This window comes from Melozone crissalis, unplaced genomic scaffold (genome assembly GCF_028551555.1).
Source record: "Melozone crissalis strain CALT ecotype California unplaced genomic scaffold, PUWL_Pcris_2 ptg000005l_1, whole genome shotgun sequence".
NCBI lineage: Eukaryota > Metazoa > Chordata > Aves > Passeriformes > Passerellidae > Melozone > Melozone crissalis.
In genome coordinates this window covers 451,923-472,185 of record NW_026535783.1, presented here as the reverse complement: position 1 = coordinate 472,185, position 20,263 = coordinate 451,923, and the positions used below count along the sequence as shown (strand labels likewise).

General features: G+C 41.8%; 1 protein-coding gene across 1 annotated transcript in view; it reads right to left on the bottom strand.

Annotated features, from left to right (window-relative positions):
- The window catches only part of VCAN (versican), an 89,705-nt gene that overhangs the window by 54,474 nt on the left and 14,968 nt on the right, over positions 1-20,263 (bottom strand). The window contains exons 3-5 of the mRNA XM_054287689.1: positions 18,954-19,128; positions 18,243-18,370; positions 8,845-9,138 (exon numbers count right to left, since the gene is read on the bottom strand). Of these exons, the coding sequence (XP_054143664.1) occupies positions 8,845-9,138; positions 18,243-18,370; positions 18,954-19,128 (597 nt within the window). The remainder of the gene's footprint in view (positions 1-8,844; positions 9,139-18,242; positions 18,371-18,953; positions 19,129-20,263) is intronic.

Here is a 20,263-nt window from a genome sequence, read left to right as displayed (position 1 = left end):
GTGAAAAGGAAATTGTGAGGGCAAGAAAATATGACGTCGCCATGTTTAGAAGTGGTGGTGTTCTTTGCCAGCAGAAAAAAAAAGGAGCAAATTCCTTTCCCTACCACAAATTTAAATTTTTTGTCGTTTTACAAAGAAGATTTAGCTACATATTCTATATATATAAATGTTTTTTACTTATTTAAGTTAAAATTTTTTTTCCTCCCCTCTCTGCTTGCATGGGTCTGGTTTAAACTTCACAATTTTTGCTTCACAGCTTGGGAAATGAAGGATGCACACAAGAGTGGCGTGTGCTGCTGAGTGGTAGCCGTTAAATCTCTACCAAAGTATTCATCATTTTCCTCAACAGCAATTTTTACTTTTTTTTTTTTTTTTAAATGGCAAAATGGAAAGGAGGCAGCCAAGTCTCAATCTCTCCCTTCTAATCACAGGATCAGTTTCCTTAATGTGGATGGAATTGGTTTTGCAGCCAACACAAACACTCACTCAGGCTTCAGCTGCCACACTTGGAGTGACCATCAGGATCACCCTCTTCACAAATATTAAAATGCTAATACCCTCTAACAGAACTAGACAAAAAATGAGGGCAGCGTAGATAATTTTTTTAAAAATCTTTTAAATTAAATCTTTTAAATTTTTTAAATGGAAAAAAAAGGTAAGTTTATTTCATCGCTGCTGGGAAATTGTGTACACTTACTCACAACCACTTACGCAGCTTCCAGATTTCCAAGAAATGCTTGGAAGTCCCAAGAGTTCAGATATTTATGCCTGGGATGCAGATATTTATTATTCGTGACTTATTATCTGCTAATGACTTGACAGAATAGGTACACATTTATTATGCCAACCTGAAAAAACACCAAGCATATTTGGTTTGCTTATATTAATAACTGAATCAATAAATATTACCTTTATAGAGTGTTATAAGTAGAGCCCATATTTTTTAAGAGTTTATCAATAAACAGCCAGATTTTCTCCCATGGAAATTGTGTGCAATTCAGCTCTGGATAAAATCAACTAGAGTGACCCTAAAGTCACTTTGTCCAAACAATTACATGCAAGTTTTTTCACTCACATCATTCAGGAGTGCAAACTTATTTGAGTGGCTAAAAAAAAATACCCTGACAGTGCTTCTTCAATGAGAAATATATCCATGTTATTTTTTTTTTCTGTGTGAAAAGAAAAAAAGAATAAACAAAGGGAAGGTTGCTTTTTTAGTAGACAACTCCAGTTTGAGCCGTCCTCCACTCCACCCAGATGTTTTGCATTACTGTACTCCTTGCATCATGCGTGCAATATGCTATCTCCTTTGTCCTCCTTCTGGTTCAAGACATGAGGCAGATTTTCCTAATAAAGTGCATGAACATATTAGCAGCAAGAAAGCAAATTATCTCACCAACAGCTGCTCATATCAAAGACTATCCTTTTTTGTTTGTTTGTTTGTTTTAATCTATTCCTTCTACATTGAACAACATGCATTGCTGATTTTGTGATTTTGGAAGGGCTGTATGACTTTGCAGAGATGGTATACGTTTTCACTCCCTATTTATTTATTTTATGCTTTTACTGTACAGCATTTTCTTCTTCTTCTTTTCCACCATGACTTAAACAAGGATTCAAAATTATGGAGCAATATTGAAACTTACTATTTTTTCCAGGAACTCAAACTGCACAACTTCAGACATGGTTTAACTTTGCAATTACCAGATCAGAATTTTAGTAAATTCTATACTGTTTAATTTGGTATTAGTATTAGTGGACTTTATGGAGGAAAAATGCTTATTTTAAAAATTATATATATTATAATTTGTACCCATGGTTTTTCAACATTACCAGATCTACCCATGTACCTAACTTGAACTACTTGAACAATTTTTCTGCAGTCAGAAATATTGTATATCTGTTTACATTTAGGTAAGTACCTAAGAACCTGGAAGGACATAGACCCAAGAGACATAGACCCAATTGTTTTGAGTCATTGCTAACAGCCAAAACAAAAAAAATTTCTTTAAGTTGGAACAAAAGCTGGAAATAGTGAATTCTTTCTGTGAATTACAGCCAAAATAAATTATTACAAAACATAAATAATGTTGAGACACTCAAAATGAATGTTTGAAATCTTTGAGCCCAATTTAAGCACAATGCCAATGCAGAGAACTGCCTTGCTTCGTTTTTGCACATTTTTTAATGTTAATTTGTTATGTTTCTTCTTGGTGTTTCTTCCTTTCCCTGCTACCAACCCTGGCAGAGAGGACAGCCTTGAATGTTCCCCTGAGTCCAAAGGTTTTGCCAGCTGGAGTTTAAATTACTGGCAGAGCCTTCCAAGCTGAACAAGTCTAAGATTAAGAACAGATCAAAAAAAAAAAAAAAATAAAGAAAAGAAAAAAAAGAAAGAAAGAAAGGACAAAAATTGGTGGTCTGAGGCAAGAAGCCTCTGATCATGGCACTGATCCAGCACCTGCTCATTCACACTTTTCCAGAAGCAGTGGTGCACAGGGCATGTGGGATTTTGTTCATAAATAATGAGACTTTTGGTAGCAGAATTCAAAATCTGACAGTGCAGCTGTAAGAATTTCTCTGTAACTCCAGGTGCATACTCCCACTCACCTACACTCTGTTCTGACGTCAAAATCAAAAGCCAAACATAATGAGAAAAATATGAAAACTTAAGTGCAGGATCTGTTCCTGCTTACAAAGCATGTGCCATATCAGAGAAAACCAACAGGATTCTTAAAAAATACCCAGAAATTTGAAAACTATCAGGCTGTGTTATTTGCAAGAAAGACTTATAATGAAAACTTTTGCATCCTCTTCACACCACTGCCCAAGGTCTTTTCTTCCAGCTAACAAAACAGCAGAGGCAGCAGCTCTTTTAGCTCTGTGAACACAAACATTCTTAAGTAAAACCACTTGCTATTTCATAACTTCTCAAGTCAGATGGTTGAAGGGGAAAAGATATGTTATCTCCTGGTTTCCCCATATGCAAGTGTAGTTCTGTGAACGAATTATAACCTGCCAATCTATCCACAAAAGAACAATAGCAAAAAGCATTTCTCTTTCCACATTATTTATTATGAAACTGCCAAAGAGGACAACAACAACAAAAAAAAAAACCAGCAAGCCTCTTTAGTCAGCTCTTCCTAATTAAATCTGTAACCCAGCACCAAATAAAAGCAATAACCTTTGCTTTGTGACCACGAAAAAACAATTGAAGAAGAAAAAGGGCCAAGATTGTCACTGGGGTAAGAACTGAGAGCAGAATTCTTGGTGCTCTGCTCTCCCCCACCTGGTGTGGACGGGGGCAATCACCCCTGTGTGCCATGGGTGATGCCCAGACCCCACAGCAATGGAACAAAGGTGACAAGGAGCAAAATCAATTCATTTTTTCTGCACTTGAACACTTATAGGGCTGGACCTTCCACTTCTTCACATTGTTATTCCTCATCCTCTCCTTGTTACCTGACCTACCCAGTGACCTGAGGCAATGAAAGGAAACTGCCTCCAGCTGTGTCTTCTTCTCTTTCCTCTCTCTCTCTCTCTGGCCACAATGTTTGCACTCAGAGGTTGTTCTTAGAGCACCCAGTTTTGAATCACTCAGGCAAATGCAAGTTCACTGGCTCAGGCCGAAGAAGCATCTCCTCCCCAGCACTTCATGGTGCTCCAAACAGCTGCTCTTCATACCTCAGTCAGGTTGATAAGTCTCTGCTCCTACCTTACGCAACATTTAAAAGGTTAAGCTGCACCCAGGAACCAAATCCTTTTCCTCCTTCTCAAGGTGAGACACTGCTGAGATGAACAGCACGGGCTGGTTTGGAGTGATTTGAGGTCCTCTTGCAGCTTTCAGCATGGTCTAACTGAGCTCTCAAAGCCCTGAGGAAGAGTGGGGTGAGGAAGCTGCAGGGGGCTGTCGGTGTGCTGCTCACCATGCAGGGAGAGGCAGGGATTTACTACAGCCACACCTGGGCCAAGAAATTACCAGGGATCTCTGCAGCTGTGGGGGACTTGACAAACACCATATCTGAGAGAAGAACATGAATCTACTTTCCTAGGAAGATAATAAAAGGCTGGAGAATGGTTGTTTGGGGGCAATCTCTTTGCACTCTTTCCCCATTACAGAGAGGCAGCCTGAGCACAGGCTGTGCTCAGCGCACTGACCTTGGGATCCTCACCTGCCCAAAGACATTTCCCCATTCTGATACTGGACTCTGAAATGCTGGAGCACACTGGGTTTGTTATGCCCAGCACTGTGCTTCCTCAGATATAAATTCCTTTTTGAGTTTCTTTTTTTTTCCCCTTCAGCTTGGCAGTTCTGCTCCTCGTGCTTCGCCACGCCCGATGTCTTCATCATTCCCCGTCGGTTCCCAAACTGATCAGAAATCCACAGATCTCCCGTGACACAGCCCCTGACATCAGGCTGGAACTAATTCCCTCATCCAGGAAATAGCTGGGACACGCAGCTACCGACGGTTGCTGTGGAGAAGGACAGAGCTGCCCGGCTATTCAAGGTTTTCCAAGCTAAGTCACATGCAGCAGAAGGGGAAGACAGCGTTCCTCCTGCCAGCTCCTGAGCTGTGCCCAGCAGCCTCAATCCTTCATCCCACTGCAGGACAAGAGGAGCACTGTGGATGCTTCCTGAGCCTGCCATGGTGGTGCTGCAGGACACCTCAAAGCCCTGTGGAGGTGATAATTTCCTATGTTTCTCCTACAGAACAGATTTTGAGCTTCAGATGGATGAAGCATCAAAGCAAGAGAGCCTCAGCCCCGACTTGGACTCGCTCTTGACGGGGCTGGGTTGGAACAATCAAAGCAGCGTGGACTCTCCATTCCTGAGGAACACGCATGGCAACGCCAGCCCAGAACTGGAATTTTCCAATCTCCTGCTAAAACAGAGCCGCGATGCCAAACCCAAGTGGTGTAACAAAAGAGAAGCAATAAAGGTGCATGAAACAAAGTCAAAATGAGAGAGGAAAATGGGAAAGAGAATGGGCAAATCCAGAGCGAAACGGTCAACACGTGTTTTGAGTCAAAGTGAAAAATGTTTTGCTGAAAGATTCGCCAAAACCAATACAGGTCTATGAAAGAATTCAGCTTTAATAAATCAGTGTTTCTCAGCAAAAAGGGGATTTGTGTTTTAAAAAATCCAACCACATCTGTGTACAGAGCTCATCAAGTTCAGCTTTGTCGCAGGCATGTGAGTTAAAAACCTGAATGCATTTTGATTAGTGCATTTCTGGAGTGCAGTTTGTTCAATGGGTGCTTTGGGATAAAAAGGTCCATCCCAAGTCAGCTGAAGTCTGTGACAAGATTTCTTGAATTAGCCCTGGAGAGACTGGGAGGCTGAAGTACAGGATTAAGTAAATCCCCTATACTCTCTGAAAGCATTAATTATTAAATATGTATGTATTAAAAAGATACATTTTAAACTATTGAAATTATATAAATGATTTTCTTAATGATGAAATATTTTCATCTCTTAGAAATTAGCATAAGTGCTCAGCAACAGCTGTTCTTTTTTTTTTTTTTTAATTTAAACCTGTTAATATAAGTCCTATATGTTAACACTTGAAAAATTTTCCCTCTGATGATGGCCTCCAAGGAGCTGCAAGTACTTAATCATGTGTCTAACCTGAAACTTTTTCAGGCCCCATCAGATACATGATTAGGTATCTCTCAGAGAGAAAAAAAGAAAAAGAAAAGAAAAAAAAAGAAAGAAAACGTCTGGCAAAAGCCTTGGAGGTATGAAATGAAATGCACAGATAATGTTTCAGAAACTTAGACCCATGTGGTTTTTGAAGAGTGAAAAGCACTTGTGATCAAAGGGGAGAAAGTTTCAGGGGTTTTTAACAAGGCTTTTAGATTTTAAATCATGTATTATTAGTCTGGGACACTCTTATTTTCATAAAGTCAAGGCATTTCATACAATGTAATTTTGTACCCATAACACTGCTGAAGTTAAAATCCTGAACTTAACTGTACTTTAAAAGTTGTCCAGGTTGGCTGCTCTACTGAAACTAGTGAATATAATTTTAAAATTGAATTTACTGCCTGTGTTTTTCATGTATTTCAATAAATACGATTCCTCTTTAAAGGCAAACAAAATGCTCAAAATACAGATTGAGGTTTCTTGAGACCGCAAATTAAAATTAACATTTTGAGACTTTCCAGCAGAGAGACTCCTAATCACAAAACAGGAGTGAGGAGCCTGAGCAGGATGAAGGAGACATGTCCTTTCTCAAATGCACGACTTGTCTTTGTGAAGACAAGAACAGCGTGAATAAGCACGGAGGTGCTGTGGTGTGGCTGCGTGTCCAGGTGAGGAGGGAGAGGCGTGAGACACACAGTGAGAGCTGTGGGCAGGGGTTTCACCGAGAGCCCAGGTGCTGGGCGGGACAGTTTTGTTGTCAGGCGCTGTGCGAATCTCTGTGTGAGAGCTTAATGCCATGCCCAAAGCAGGCAGAACTCAAGGACAACAGATTCTGTGGTGAAACTTTGCAACTGAGATAATGGGAAATTTCGGAAGAAACTTCCAGACAAAGGACGATTTGAAACAAAGGGCTTAAATTCAAGCCTTCTGCTCTCATGCAGAGCCTGTTTTGTTTTTTTTTTTTATCCTCTCCCTTTTTCTGCCCCAAAGAAGAGACTGGCTCCAAGGCCCCAGTGGGAGAGAGTGACTCACTCTAAAGCCACTGCACCAGGCAGCTGCTGGAGATGTGGAGGACCAAGATGCTGGGCAGGGAGGCTCATTACTCACCACTTGCATAAATCTTTTAGCAAAAGCACTGAGGAGACACAGCTGTTTCCTGTGAGATCCCAAGCACCTTCTGAGAGGGGGAGAGAGCTTTCAGTAACTTCTGAAATTTGTGGCACCCTGAAGGAGGGTACAGCGTGACACCCCTGCATTTCTCTACCCAAAGGCAGATGTGTCTGGCAAAACCTGAGTCCTCTAGCCAGCAGTGTTCAATTAATTCTGATATTCCATTGTTTGCAATTGAGAGAGCTCTTCAGCCTCTACCAAATTGTTTTGGTTCTGTTTAGTCTTATTTTCTCTTGTAAAAAGTTTGATAGCCCTGAACTGTCTATTCCTGCATTGCAAAGTGATGAAATATTTATTCTCTATATACCAAAGGCAAGACTTCTCAGGAAAAGCCTTTATATAAAAGGCAACAACCCAGTACCTTTTGGAACAAATGGTATGTTACCACCAACTTTGCTAACTAAAACTTCTGGAAAGAACATTGTAAAGGCGCATCTTGCTTGAAAGCGGCGAAATTCACAAAAACAAACAGCAGGTTGGAATTTGTCCTAACTAAAGACTAGATTACAGGCAAAATGTTCAGTTCTTACCCCAGCCTTTTAGAGGGACTTATGAAATACACCCTCATTAAAGCCTTTTTTATCCACAACACTTTAAACAGGTCATAAACAATTTGGAGTAGGAACAGAAGGAGTGATATGACAAAATGCTGCTCTGCAGATTAGAGCACAGACTCCTGAACTTAAGTCCTTTTTCCTGTAACCAGTTCCATTAGGACTATTTCCACATGCAAAGTTTTGGAACATCATACCCACAAACTATAAAGGAAAATTAAAACAACAAACCAACAGTGTCTGAGAACAGCCAGACCATAGTGTTGCAGCAGATGTCGGGATTTGTTCTCAAAGAGTAAGATTTGCTCATAAATGGGTCTTCAGTGCCTGAGCTGGAGAGATCTGCAGCTGCAGTAAGTTCATTATCCACGAAAATGGGGACAGTACAAACTGCACATTTCAAGTAGTTCTGAGTTACAGTCACTGGACTGAGTCCAAAAAACCTAAATATTCATAGTTAATGACCAAGTTCTGAACTTTTAACTCAACACAGTGTTAATGTCAGTCATGCTATTTGCAGCAAGGAACTTCCTTGGACAGAGAGGCCTGCAGGGAAATAGTTGAGCTGTCCAAACCCCCCTGTGCTGAGGCTGCAAGTCTCAGGGAAGCAGGATATTTAGCTGGGGAGCTGGTGAACCTTTTGGGACAACAGGAACCCATTCAAGGAGAGGTTGCACCGTAACAGAGCCAGGTGGCTGGCACTGAAGATAGATGAGCTTACAGGACAATATCTGACCCCAAAAGAAAGCTGACAGATGTGGAGGACATCTGGTTTATATTGGTGAAGTCTACCATGTGAATGTGCCTGTGAAAATACCTGGAGGGAAACAAGCAGCAGTAAGAAAGGCACTTTAGAGCACCCACTGGCCCATGAAACACTGAGTAAGAAAGAGAAAGAAAGTGATGGGACAGTGTGCCTGGGATCCAGAGACAGGCCCCAAATTACTGGCATTGAGAGACCTGAAAGTTGCCAGCCTTGTTTGCAGCCTGTGAACAGCTTCTCTTGCTGCCATCCTTGGAGAGAGAATATCCATTGTTCACCTTTAGGACATTTATCACGGAGCCACAGAATAGATGTGGTTGGAAAGGACCTCTGGAGATCATCTAGTCCAGCCTCCCAAGGCAGATTCATCTGGAGGAGGTGACATGGCCAGGTGATCTTTGAATGTCTGTCTGGTGTCCATTGACAAGATGCAAAGATACCAAGGTGTGCTCGGGCACCAAAATATGAAGCACGCACAGACTCACGGTCAAAACACTGCTCAGGCTGAAATCTTACCTTAAAACTCTGCCCGTCTTCACCTGCCAATGTTACTTTAAGACATTGACAATTTTACTTTGGCAACAACATTTTAGTTCCTAAAAACCCGCGCGCGCCACAAGAACCGACGCAAAACGCGCGACCGAGGAGCCGCTTCCTCGCGGCGAGCATGCTGCAAACCACCACCCAGAAAACAAAAAATAATAAATGCTTACGTTCATAGCAGTAGGCATCAAACTTGCTATCGGGGTAAGGGAAGCCTGTCTGGTTCTCATAGCGATACAGGGTTCTCACCCCAAGCAAACCGCCGCCGCACTGGGGCCGCGCCACCGAGGCCGGGTAGCGGACGCTGCCGTCCGCCAGCCAGCCGTAGTCACACTGGTCAAAGCCGTTCCTCCAGGCCACGTAGAGGTTCCCCACGGAAGCCAGGACACCTCCTCGCTCCTCACACAGCTCCCTGGCTTCCTCGAAGGTGAACTTCTGGGGGGCTGAGACGTGGACCACTTCATCTGCGGGAGGAAGCATTAAAGAAAAAAGGTAATGAAGGCTGAGTAGCACGTTCCGCCATCGATCAGCTGCAGAGTCCTGCAAGGTTGGGGATCTTTTCCCAAAATGCGAGTATTTTTTTTTTCCCTTAAAGAGCAAAATAATCAGATGGCTGTAAACCAAATGTTCCAGGCCTGGATTTGAAAGTTAAACTGCCACAAAGCATGAGCATTTATAAGCAAACTTTATGCCATGAAGCACACTGTGGCTGGACACCGAGTCCCTTTCTTGGTCTCTAGCAGAGGTAACAGCAGCCCTGAGGATCCACTGTGACCCCTGCTAGAGTAGAATTTGCAGCTCAACTGAGTAAATTAAATCCAGTCCATCAGAATGTACTTTTTCCATAAAGCAAATTTTCTACTTCTGCAAGCTTCCTATCTGGCCCTTTTAGGCATTGCTAGAATCTCGCCTCAAACACTCAAAAAACAGGAAATATTCTTCACTGTCTGCCCTAGAGCAGTTTCTAATGTTGGATTTCCATCAGTTTTCCTCTTGTCCCATTTGGAAACAAAGGTGAGGAAATGCACAAGACGTGTTGCATGCACAAAGCCCCCTTTGTGTGGAGAAGCTGAATTAGTCTACAATGTTGATAGCATGCTTCAGCTTCCAAAGAATAACAGTTTGTAAGCAATAGCCATCCAGTTGGACACAAAAAAAAAGCAAATAGCACATCTAATATTTTGCTTCCAAGGTAAACCACCATTGTGCAGTTGTCTTGGTTGCCTCATTCACAGAAACACTCTAAAGAAAAGTCAAGCCTCTCATGTTCATGTCCTGGGAATGAAGCAGTAAAATGACCCTTTTCCAGTTTTTGCTTAGACTTCAGATGAAACCAGACAGACCTAAAATGAGATGCTTGTGCACAAAAATCAAAGTATTTGTTGCAAGACAGCGATGCCCTCCCTGAGCCCCAGCAGGCCAGGACACAACAGCCACTGTTGTGGAAAACAGTGCTTTTCCACGCCAGCCAGTCTGTCCTATCCTTGCACAGGTCTGAAGGGAACACAGAAAAATGCAGACAGAAACTACATCACCCCGAGCAGCTTCATTCACATCAATATTACACTTGTTAGGGGCCTGAAAGGAATGCAAGTGTGAAAGGAGGCAAGGTGCCAGCTTTCTTTTTCCTCCTAGGTAGAGGCTCTGATTTGTTATTACAGCTGTAGCGCCAATCCCATAGTGTAACTTGCTTTATGCACATTGTGTGCAGCTCCCAGCTTGGAGGTAGAGGGACAGATAAGGGAAGCAAAGAGTCATTTGTCCTCAGAATGGCTCATTCAGCTCTTCAGACCACACAGAAAATGAGCATTTCGTGTTTTACATCCTTCTGCATCTGCCTGCCAGCTCTGCTGCCATGTCCAGCGCAGTGATGGGCGCAGTTATGCCACAGTCCTGTCCCAAGAGCAGCACCATGAAACAGGGGAGCAAAGAAAGGCCTCTCCAGAGCAGCCCTCTCTGCTCTGAGGATTGATCACTGATCCTCTGACAGCAGCGGTGATGTATATGAAAATTAATAGCTAAAATGCAAATTAATTGTCATTATTCAGCAGATATCAGTCCAGTTAGACAAGTGAGAAGAGTGAAGAAGAACAATGAATTTCCATGACTTCTGTTAACAAAAAAATAATTGCAGACAACCCCACAACATCTTCTATGAGATAAACTATAAAATATACAGGGAAATGGGTAAACAGTGCAAGATTACTAGAAAAGCAATTTCTCCATCAGGTGATTTGCGTCATTGGCTCCAAATGGAGCTTGTACACCCCATCATTAAAGTTAGTGCTATTTATTCATCTGGGCTGTCATCTGCACTCAGCTAAGGCAGATAGACTTAGTGAGGGGTTAAATCTTGGTGTAAGATTTCCAAATGGTTCCTCTTTAAGAGAGGTCACTCTGCAGAGAACTGACTTACCCAAGCTGCACTTTCTAGGCAGAAGTCTGCCTCAAATTTGCCTTGGAGTGTGCCTGTGTCTGCAACAGTGATAATCCTGCACACTTTTGAGTGTCATACCTTTCTCTGCACTGAATATATTCTACTGACCCCACATGGGCTTATTTTGTTCATCTGTTAAAATCAGCTGCTGTCAAAACAAACACCATCTTTGTCAGGGATTGTTTTACCAAAAAATCAAACCAACACAATTTAAAAAAAAAAAACAAACCCCACACATATTTAAAGAAAAACACATCTTAACCAAAACAATCCAATAGAGAAATCCAATGTATTTGACACCTAATTGGTATATTCAAGAATTTCTGACAATAACCTCACAAAGAAGGTAAAAAGGCAGCAGGGCAATAGGAAAAATTCCATCATATACCAAGTAAATGTGCATTTATTTCAGGAATGCTAGTGATAAGATAAAGGGCAAAGATTTTAAAGCATGTAATCTTGTAATTGCTCTAGTTAGAGAGCATTTTTCTATGATTCCACAATTCTTATTTCTGAAAAAATCAAGTAATGGGCAAAAGTCATATTGCAAACAGCAGTAAATTACTCAAGGAGCTATGATTCCTCAATTTGTCTCTCCAGTTTGAAATAGATTCTCTGTGATTAAATGTACACTTAACGTGCTTAATTGTTGGGATGAAATGTGGAAAACAAAGAAAGAGCTTAATAAAGGCCTTGCTTGATATGTGAATCCAGAAACACTTGAAAGTTTGTTCTGCTTCTGCAAGCTTATCAAACCACCTTACAAAAAAAAATTAAAATATGTGAGTTTCCCTGGGGTTTCTTGATCTCCTTCACTTCTAGCATGTGGCTGAAACATCCCGACTCCTCCAAAGTATCAAAGAGACAAGGACTCAAGCCTTGCAAAGAATCTTCTTCTAAAAAGCAAGAAAAGTAATTCTGAAGTTAAAGAAATGTATTTAATCCATGCAGTCTCTACTCCTGTTTTTGAAAGCACAACAGCTTCCATACTTAACAGCAGGACAGATCCCACCACACTCTTACAGTGTTTTTATTAAGATGACTGGAAGCCCCTCAATTTCCCAGCCAAAACCCTGAAAATAAGGAAATTAAAAGGGAAAACTCATCTGCTCGATAAACAAATGACATAGCCACCAACACCAGGCAGGGAAAATTCAATTCTGTGTGTGTTAAACAGCCACGTGCGTTGTTTTTATAGCTGGAGCACACCCTGAGTAACTCAGCAATACTCTGCAGGCAAAGCCCAGGGCTTAGGCCAGCAGATGAAGAAAAACTGGTTCAGCAGTACCAGGGGGTGGGGTGGAGAACGTGACAGTGTTTAGGCTGCAGACAATAATGTAATGTGTGTTATTGCTGGCTCCTGCTCCAAACCAAGCCTCAGGCTGATGGAGCAGCCTCAGCGGTCACTGCACTCCAAGAATCCCCAGGATTTTCCTCTCACATGTGTTTGTTTTGCTTGGTCAAAAGAGATACCTGATGAAAGTCAGGCTTTTTCCATCCCTTTACAAAACATTGGGGCAGATGAAGAAGTCAGATTTTTCTCTTGAAGACAAAAGCTCATTCACCTGCAATCCCCGAGGAAAACATTTAAGTTCTACAAGAATCAGTTCTAAAAATCTTATCAGCTGATTTTACAGCAAGTTTCATTGCTTTGAATCACTTTCTCTCCTCAGGAGATGTCTGGGTGAGCTGGGCACACTGGTGGATGTGAATGTCATGAATCACACAACTTAAAAGAAAGGTGGGAAGAAGGGCAGGCTAGAACCAAAGCCACCTTTGTTGACTGGGGTAGTGGTGCTGGGTTGATGGTTGGACTTAATGATCTCAAAATTCTTCTTACCCAGCCTTAATGATTCTGTGATTATTACTGTCCCATTTGGAATTTGGTGCCCATGAGCTTTACCTTGTGGTCAGGTGCTCAGATTCTACAGCCTTCACAGCTGACCAAAGCCAGGCATTAGAAAATGCAGAGGGATATTGATTATATGAAAAGTCAGTCATTCCCACAGGAGGAAATGCTCGACTCTCACAATTTAAAAAACCAAAAAACCAAACCAACAAAATGAAAAAAACCCAAAACTCAAAAAAACCCTCAAAAAATCCCCAAAAAACAAAAACAAACCAAGACAAAAACTTTCCAGTGCTTTTTCATTTTAGTTCCTTTGTGATAGTTTTGTTTGAGAAGAAACACTACCTCCCACTAAGAATTTGAGAGATACTTTTTTTTTCTTTTTTTTTTTTTTTTAGCATAATGTGCCTGTGGTGAACTCCAGACCTATTCATTTATTCATTTGTTTCTGAGAGTTAGAACCCACCAAGTTCACCAAGCAGAGATGTCCTTTGGGAGTGTTAGAGCTCCTGGATTCTGCGACTACAGCTGGGTAGAGACAAGGGTCAGAGACAAAAGCTGGCTAAAAGAGTGACAAAATGCCATCTTTCCTGGTGTTTTATAGAGCATTCTAAGGGCATTTTCTCACCTGCCCCTATAACCTGTGGTTACTGCTCCTCACCTGGACACATCCAGCAGGTCAAAACCCAGGCAGTCATGAGGCACTGCCATCACAACTTTCTTTTCCTCAAAAACGTGGAATCTGTTCAAAACCTCATTCCTAGGACATGGTAAAGAAGCAGGAATACCATGACCACTTTGAGGACTAAAGCATTTACCCTTGTGCTTTGAGGACCAAGAACTTCCTCATCCCCCTCCTCTTTTTCTCTGCTGCTCAGGGCTGGTTCTCTGATACACCAGGGGAATAAAGAGGTGTCCTTAACAAAGTCACTAATTATCAAAACCACTCTGCAGGGCTGGAAAACCACAAACATCTAAGCAGCTTGGTTCAACTTTAAAGCAGGAGGCTGGACAAGATGAAGTCTTTTTCTCTTGCACATCAGAACAAGTCAGTTGAGTCCTTTTGATGCACAAGCAGCAATGATTTAACTAAACTTTCCTGAATGTCTTGAGTCTATTCTGTGCAGACCCATTGGCTGAACAGGAATCCTCTTGAGAACTTAACCCTGCATGAGGGGTTAAGGTGGATAAGTGTCCAGTAGAATGGAAAAGATGATAATTCTACCACAGGCCCTGGACTAGAGAAAAAACCTAAGTTTTCACTGTGTCCCAGTTTTGAAAATTAATCTAGTTGCTCCAGAATCAGAATAGACCCCAAAGAAAATCTTTAGCTGCCCAAAACAAAGAAGAAACTTCTCACCTGAGGCCACATTTTAGACTATGATTCCTTTAATGATGACTATCACTCTCCCAGAAATTTCCATGACAACAGCAAAACCGCATGAGAGTAGGTGGAAAGTATTCAAAGGACATCTGGTTTTGGTTTTTATCCTTGTTCCCTGCTCTCCCTGTGGGGGCGAGGTGGTGCATGGAAGGAGGGCTGCACAACCTTGCCCACAGACACCCCAACAATAGCTCTGCACGTGAGGGAGGCTTGTCAGGCGCACATGGGCTCTGATTGCTCTGGCCAGCAGACAATCCTGATGGGGTGGCTTGTGCTCTGGCTCTGCACAAGCTCACCCCACCAGTGGGCCTTGGTGGTGGCTCTGTCTCCATCTCTGACACCAAATAACCACGCTCTGCTTGTCCGAAGAACTCAAAACTCTTCCCCACCCAACACTCATCTCCATCCAAGGGATCACACCACAGGAGACACCCCTTCAGCTGGTAAAGAATCCTCGCTCAAACCTTTGCAGCTCAACCACTTTAAAATCTTCACTCATAAATCACTCCCTGCAGTTAAAAGTACCCTAAAGGTTTCTGCTAGTGCTTGGTACACTGAAATGAGTGATGAAATACGAGGAATGTAAAACAGCTTGTAATAAAACACCATGCCTGGTACCTTTTTAATGGTGCTTTGACTCCAGGTTCTCATTTTTATCTTCAGGAGCTCAGAAATTTTCATTCCTTCCCACAGTTATTCTTCTGATTGTCGCAGCAAAACTCATACTATTTAAATTAGAATTGTGCAGTCTTTAATCTCTCTGGCTTTCCTCAGAACAAGGAAATGGCAAGAGTTAGCCTAGATAACTGTTTTCAATTTAACCTAATAGTTTGTGATTTAAGGAGAAATCCATGTCTCTGGCTAACTTCCTGATTCCACACAGCCAAAAAGGAATAAAATCGAGATGGAGTTGCTCCTACAAATCCTCACTGCAAATACCCAAATTAGTACTGCAAATTCAAAGCACATTTATTTTAAAATGTATTGCAAGAATTCCCACCACCATTTATGGCCTTCTGGGGTAACAGACCAACAGCAGCCAACAGACCAATAAGTGTTCAATGACTTCCATGGTGAGACCCTCGTTATAGCCCAAATTTTGATATCATTAGTCAGGCTTGTGCCATGAATAGTCATTCCACTGACACAGACCCTCCAAATAAGGACCTCTTTAGTGCAAGCAAGTCTAATAGACTTGGCATGGAATCATGGCAGGGTACACAGACATAAGCTTTAAAACTCACATGGAAAAAGTTGTATTTAAGCACACCCTAAGTGCCATGGATTCGTTTTGCTATGAATTAAGTTAGGGTCACACCTTGCAGGATCAGCCTTTGGAGAACAGGGCCATCAGAAATCTGGCACAATTTTAGCTCTTGACCTGTGAGTTTCCTACCCACACAGCAGTCTAGTTTAATTCAACTTTCCAATAACTCCACTGACATTCTAAATTTCCATTTTCTGTGGGTGAGTTGTTATGAAGTATAAACTCACGGATGCTGTCTATCTCCTAACAAGCTCCTCCCCACTCCAAATTAACCTCTGTCGTGTCAGAAACTGCTCCTGTTAGACAGACAAAGCCACCTTGGCTCCTCAGCCCCACCTAGAAAAGGGAGTCTGGCTCAGAGGCTGAAGTTTCTGTGAAGGCACTGAGGAATGGTTTATCCTGCACTACACCACAATGTGTCTTTTCCCCAGCATGTGCCTGTTTCTCCTCATGCAAACATAATACTTTAATTCCTCTGCATGTCAGCAGAACCTACCTACAGTGTTTCTATGCCCTGTACCCATAAACTCCTCCTGGAGCTCATAGAAGTTGTTGTCACACTCCTGATCATTTTAAAACTTCTGAGAGAATGAGAAAATAATAAAATCTCTCTCACATGCACACAAAAACCAACAAACAAGACAACCAACCAACCAAAAACACCCAAATTGAAATAAAACAAACAAAAGAAACAAAAGGAACCCAAACCAAGCAAAAAAACCCAAAACTCAAAAGCAACAAAAGGGAAAAGCTGGGGAGTGTCTTTGGCTAACTATTATAACAATTTGGCGTTAAACTTGTTCAATATAATGAATGCAATATAATGAGCCAAATCTCTACAATATTGTGTTCTAGCTTATGTATTTGTTAGCATCTGGATGTTTTCATATAAAAGCAGATCACGCCACCACAGTCCAGCTGCACAACAGTGAGACAGAAGTGTAGATGCATCCAGAGAGGGAAACCAGGTCATAAATCTTGGCAAATGCAATTTAATAACAAAGAAGAACCAATTAATGTCCATGAGAAATTGAGGACCTGTGAATTATCATCCATGAGGACTGCACAGTCACTGCAGCCTCCTAGAGCCACACACTGGTCTGGTTCCGGGTTGTTCCAAGCACAGACCATCAGCCTCAGTGAAAAATGCTTCAGTTTTGACTCAAGCTTTATTTTTGAAAGTTTAATGATAAATTTTGACCCTGAGAAACTGATGGCTCACATGCACCCAGGACAATCTGCTCTGCATTAGTTACACTTCTCTGTTCTTGAAGAGGGAAAAGAGCAAGAGATTGTTCTTCACCCAGGAATTATACAGGTTAGCTTTTTGGCTAAACCTTCTTTTTTGTAAGCTAGGAAAGACACAAACTGAATTTAAAAGCATTGATTTAGAGGAGATTCAGAATCCAATCCCATCAAGGACTGATGGAGGATCAAATGTCATGAATTGTAGATGTTCACAGGTGCTGCTCACTGGCAGATGTAAACGGGGCATAACTAAAACTAAGACAATGAAAAGCACTAACCAAATTCTGCCACTGAATTTTCAAGTTCAAGTTACAAATTCTCAAGTATATATGTTTTCTGGAGGGTTTGCAATACCTGTGTTGCTTGTATTGCATAAATATCCAAGTGGTCTAGGACAGATCTTCAGCTACTAAAAACACTTACTGATTTCAGTAACTAAAATCTCTCCAAGTCACCAGCAGGAGAAAAATTTGCATGACCTAATCTATACATTATCTAAAACAGATTACAAACAAACATTGATCACTTGCACTTTGCAATTGCTTTTTAAAAATATATGTCCACCTACAAAGGCAGGCTTGCTCAGAGCCAAGGCTAATTTATTGTTCTGCTGACTTTAAGAGCACTAAATTAAAAGTGTAACAGCCAAGGACCATCCCTGAGGATGTTTAGTTAGGAATTATCAGGGTTTTTAGATAGGAGCTGTGGAACTGGCATGGAATAAAAACCTGCCAAACAGACAGCATTGTGACACACTCAGGCCACTGTAGTAAGTGCAAAATATAATTTACACCTGGTTTTGAAGTACCTCTGTAATAATTTTACTAAACTATGCTCAGAAACTACAAAATTTTTTCATGCTTTTTTATTTCTGAGCCTAGGATGACCCATTATTAGAAAGATACTATTAAACATAGATGGCAATTCAATATCTGTCTAATTTTATGCCATGGACATATAAAAGGACTTAATCACATACTTTATGAACTGCAATACAGTTAGCACATGTACTACATCTATCTTTGTATATACTTATATATAGCATACATAGTTTCTCACACATTAAATGCATTTCTTTGAAAATATTTTTACATAACATTCAAAAAATAAGACACTTCAACAGCAACTTTTGTGAGATCTACTGCACTAACTATAGGCAGCTTGAACCCTGACTGCCTCTCTGTAGACTCCACACTGGCCTTTAATTAGGACCTGCAGGACCACAAACTGTAGGTTCCCTCCATTTGGCAGCTCCCTTCAGATCCAGAGCAGCCAAAACCTATTTTAAATGGAATTTTCTCCCTCTCTGCTCTCCCACATTAGGCTCCCCAGTCACTTTTTAAGCCTTGCAGAGCACTTCCAGGCTTTGCAGACCCATCTCACCTTCCATGTGCTCCACGTAGCAATAAACATCATAAGTCTCGTTAGGGAAGCGGCGCCCGTAGGTCCTGACTCCCTTCTTTCCCATCTTATCTCCAAAGCAGCCAACTCTTGGATGTCTAATTGGATACCTGGAAATGCAGAAAATTTATCGTTATGACCCCTTAGGATTTCAGCTTTTATACTTTTCAAATCCTGTACTGCTCTAGGGTGTAGCTCTGAGCTCCATATAGAGTGTGAATTAGTGTCTTCACATTTTGGTCAGACAACGCAATCCCTCTGGGCCTGAAACTCAAGGACACCCTACAGCCTCAGGCCCTGAAAGTATAAACAGTATAAAAAGTATAAACAAAAGTATAAAGTGGGGTGGGGGGGGGGGGGGTGAGAAAATTGGGAGTAACTTACTTCATTACCTGAAGCTGGAATTGGAGGATTAACCCCTCATATGCAAATGGACCAAACTTATAATTGTGTGATAAACTTGTGACCATTGTCCATCTTGGTTGTCACCTCTGGGAGGCTTCTGACTGTCCAAGATGCACCTTTTGAAGGCCTTTAATAAATACCCACTTTATTTCCTTGATCTTATCCAGCCTCTGTTCCAGGCAACCGAACATTGTTGTTCCGATTGCGGCGAAACAACAGTTTAGGTCTGCAGAGGCCAGGCACACAAATTTTGGGTAAAAACGTGGAGGGGCATTTTGAAAGCCTCACCTGACAGTCTGGTCAGACACCCATCCAGCATCACACTGCTCAAAGCCATCCTCATAGGCTGCTTTCAGCTGCTCTGGGCTGGCCATGACAGCACCATTGTCCCGGCAGGTCTGGTGGGCCTGGGTGAAATTCAGGGTGTACCTGCTCGTGGCAGCCCTGTAGTGAAACACAACACCTGGAAGGCAAACAAAAGCACATCAGAGGCTCATTTTGGGTTGTTTCCACAACCATCACCACTCTGTAACGCAAAAAAAAAACCTGTTAGTAGCACATTTTGGCTTGTATCTGCAGCCATCACTGCTCTGCAACCCAAAACCCCCGTTAGTGGCAAATTTTGGGTTGTTTCAACAACCATCACCATTCTGCAACCCAAAAACCCCCGACAGTGGCACATTTGGGGTTGTTTCTGCAGCCATCGCTGCTCTTTAACCCAAAAAACGCAATCAGTGGCACATTTTGGGTTGTTTCCACAGCCATCACTCTGTAACCAAAACTCCCTATCAATGGCACATTTTGGGATGTTTCTGCAGCCATCACCACTCTGAAACCCAAAAAAACCCTGTTAGTGGCACATTTTGGGTTGTTTCTGCAGCCATCACCATTCTGCAACCCAAAAACTTTATCAGTGGCACATTTGGGGTTGTTTCTGCAGCCATCACCACTCTGTAACCCAAAAACTCTATCAGTGGCACATTTTATGCAACCATCACCACTTGTGATGTTGTGATGGTTGTTTCTGCAGCCATCACCACTCTGTTACCTCACCAAGGTGTTGTCACAATGCTGAAAACAGGTGGGCAAAATGAAAAATAGTACAAAAATGTGAGATAGCACGGTATAAATTCTGTTCCCCCTCTAGTGGCTGCTACCAGTAATGACAAAATACCCCCCAAAATTTGCTTTTTTAAAGCACATTTGCTAATCAGTGATGGGCCTGGTGTCTGTTTCTACTCATCAAAGATCACTACAAATACATCATTTATCACTACATGGATTTTGGTCATTTTTCCATAGCCACATTTTGCTGCACACACCACAGATGGTACAAACAAAACAAAGCATGATTTTTGGGGGCGTTTTTCTGGTTCTGAAAAGGACCTTGACAATTTCAGCAGCTTCTGGAGCACGTCAGACCTTTGGAGAGGGAGGCCTGGTGTGAAGATGGTTTTGTTTAAAGCAGGATCTGTCTAGAAGCCACATTCTGTTTTCTACACACAGACAATTCCCACTGAATCTGACAACTGCTAGAACAAACCATAAAGGGCACTGAAGTGGCAGAAAGCAGCCATCCCACCTTACAAAATCATTTC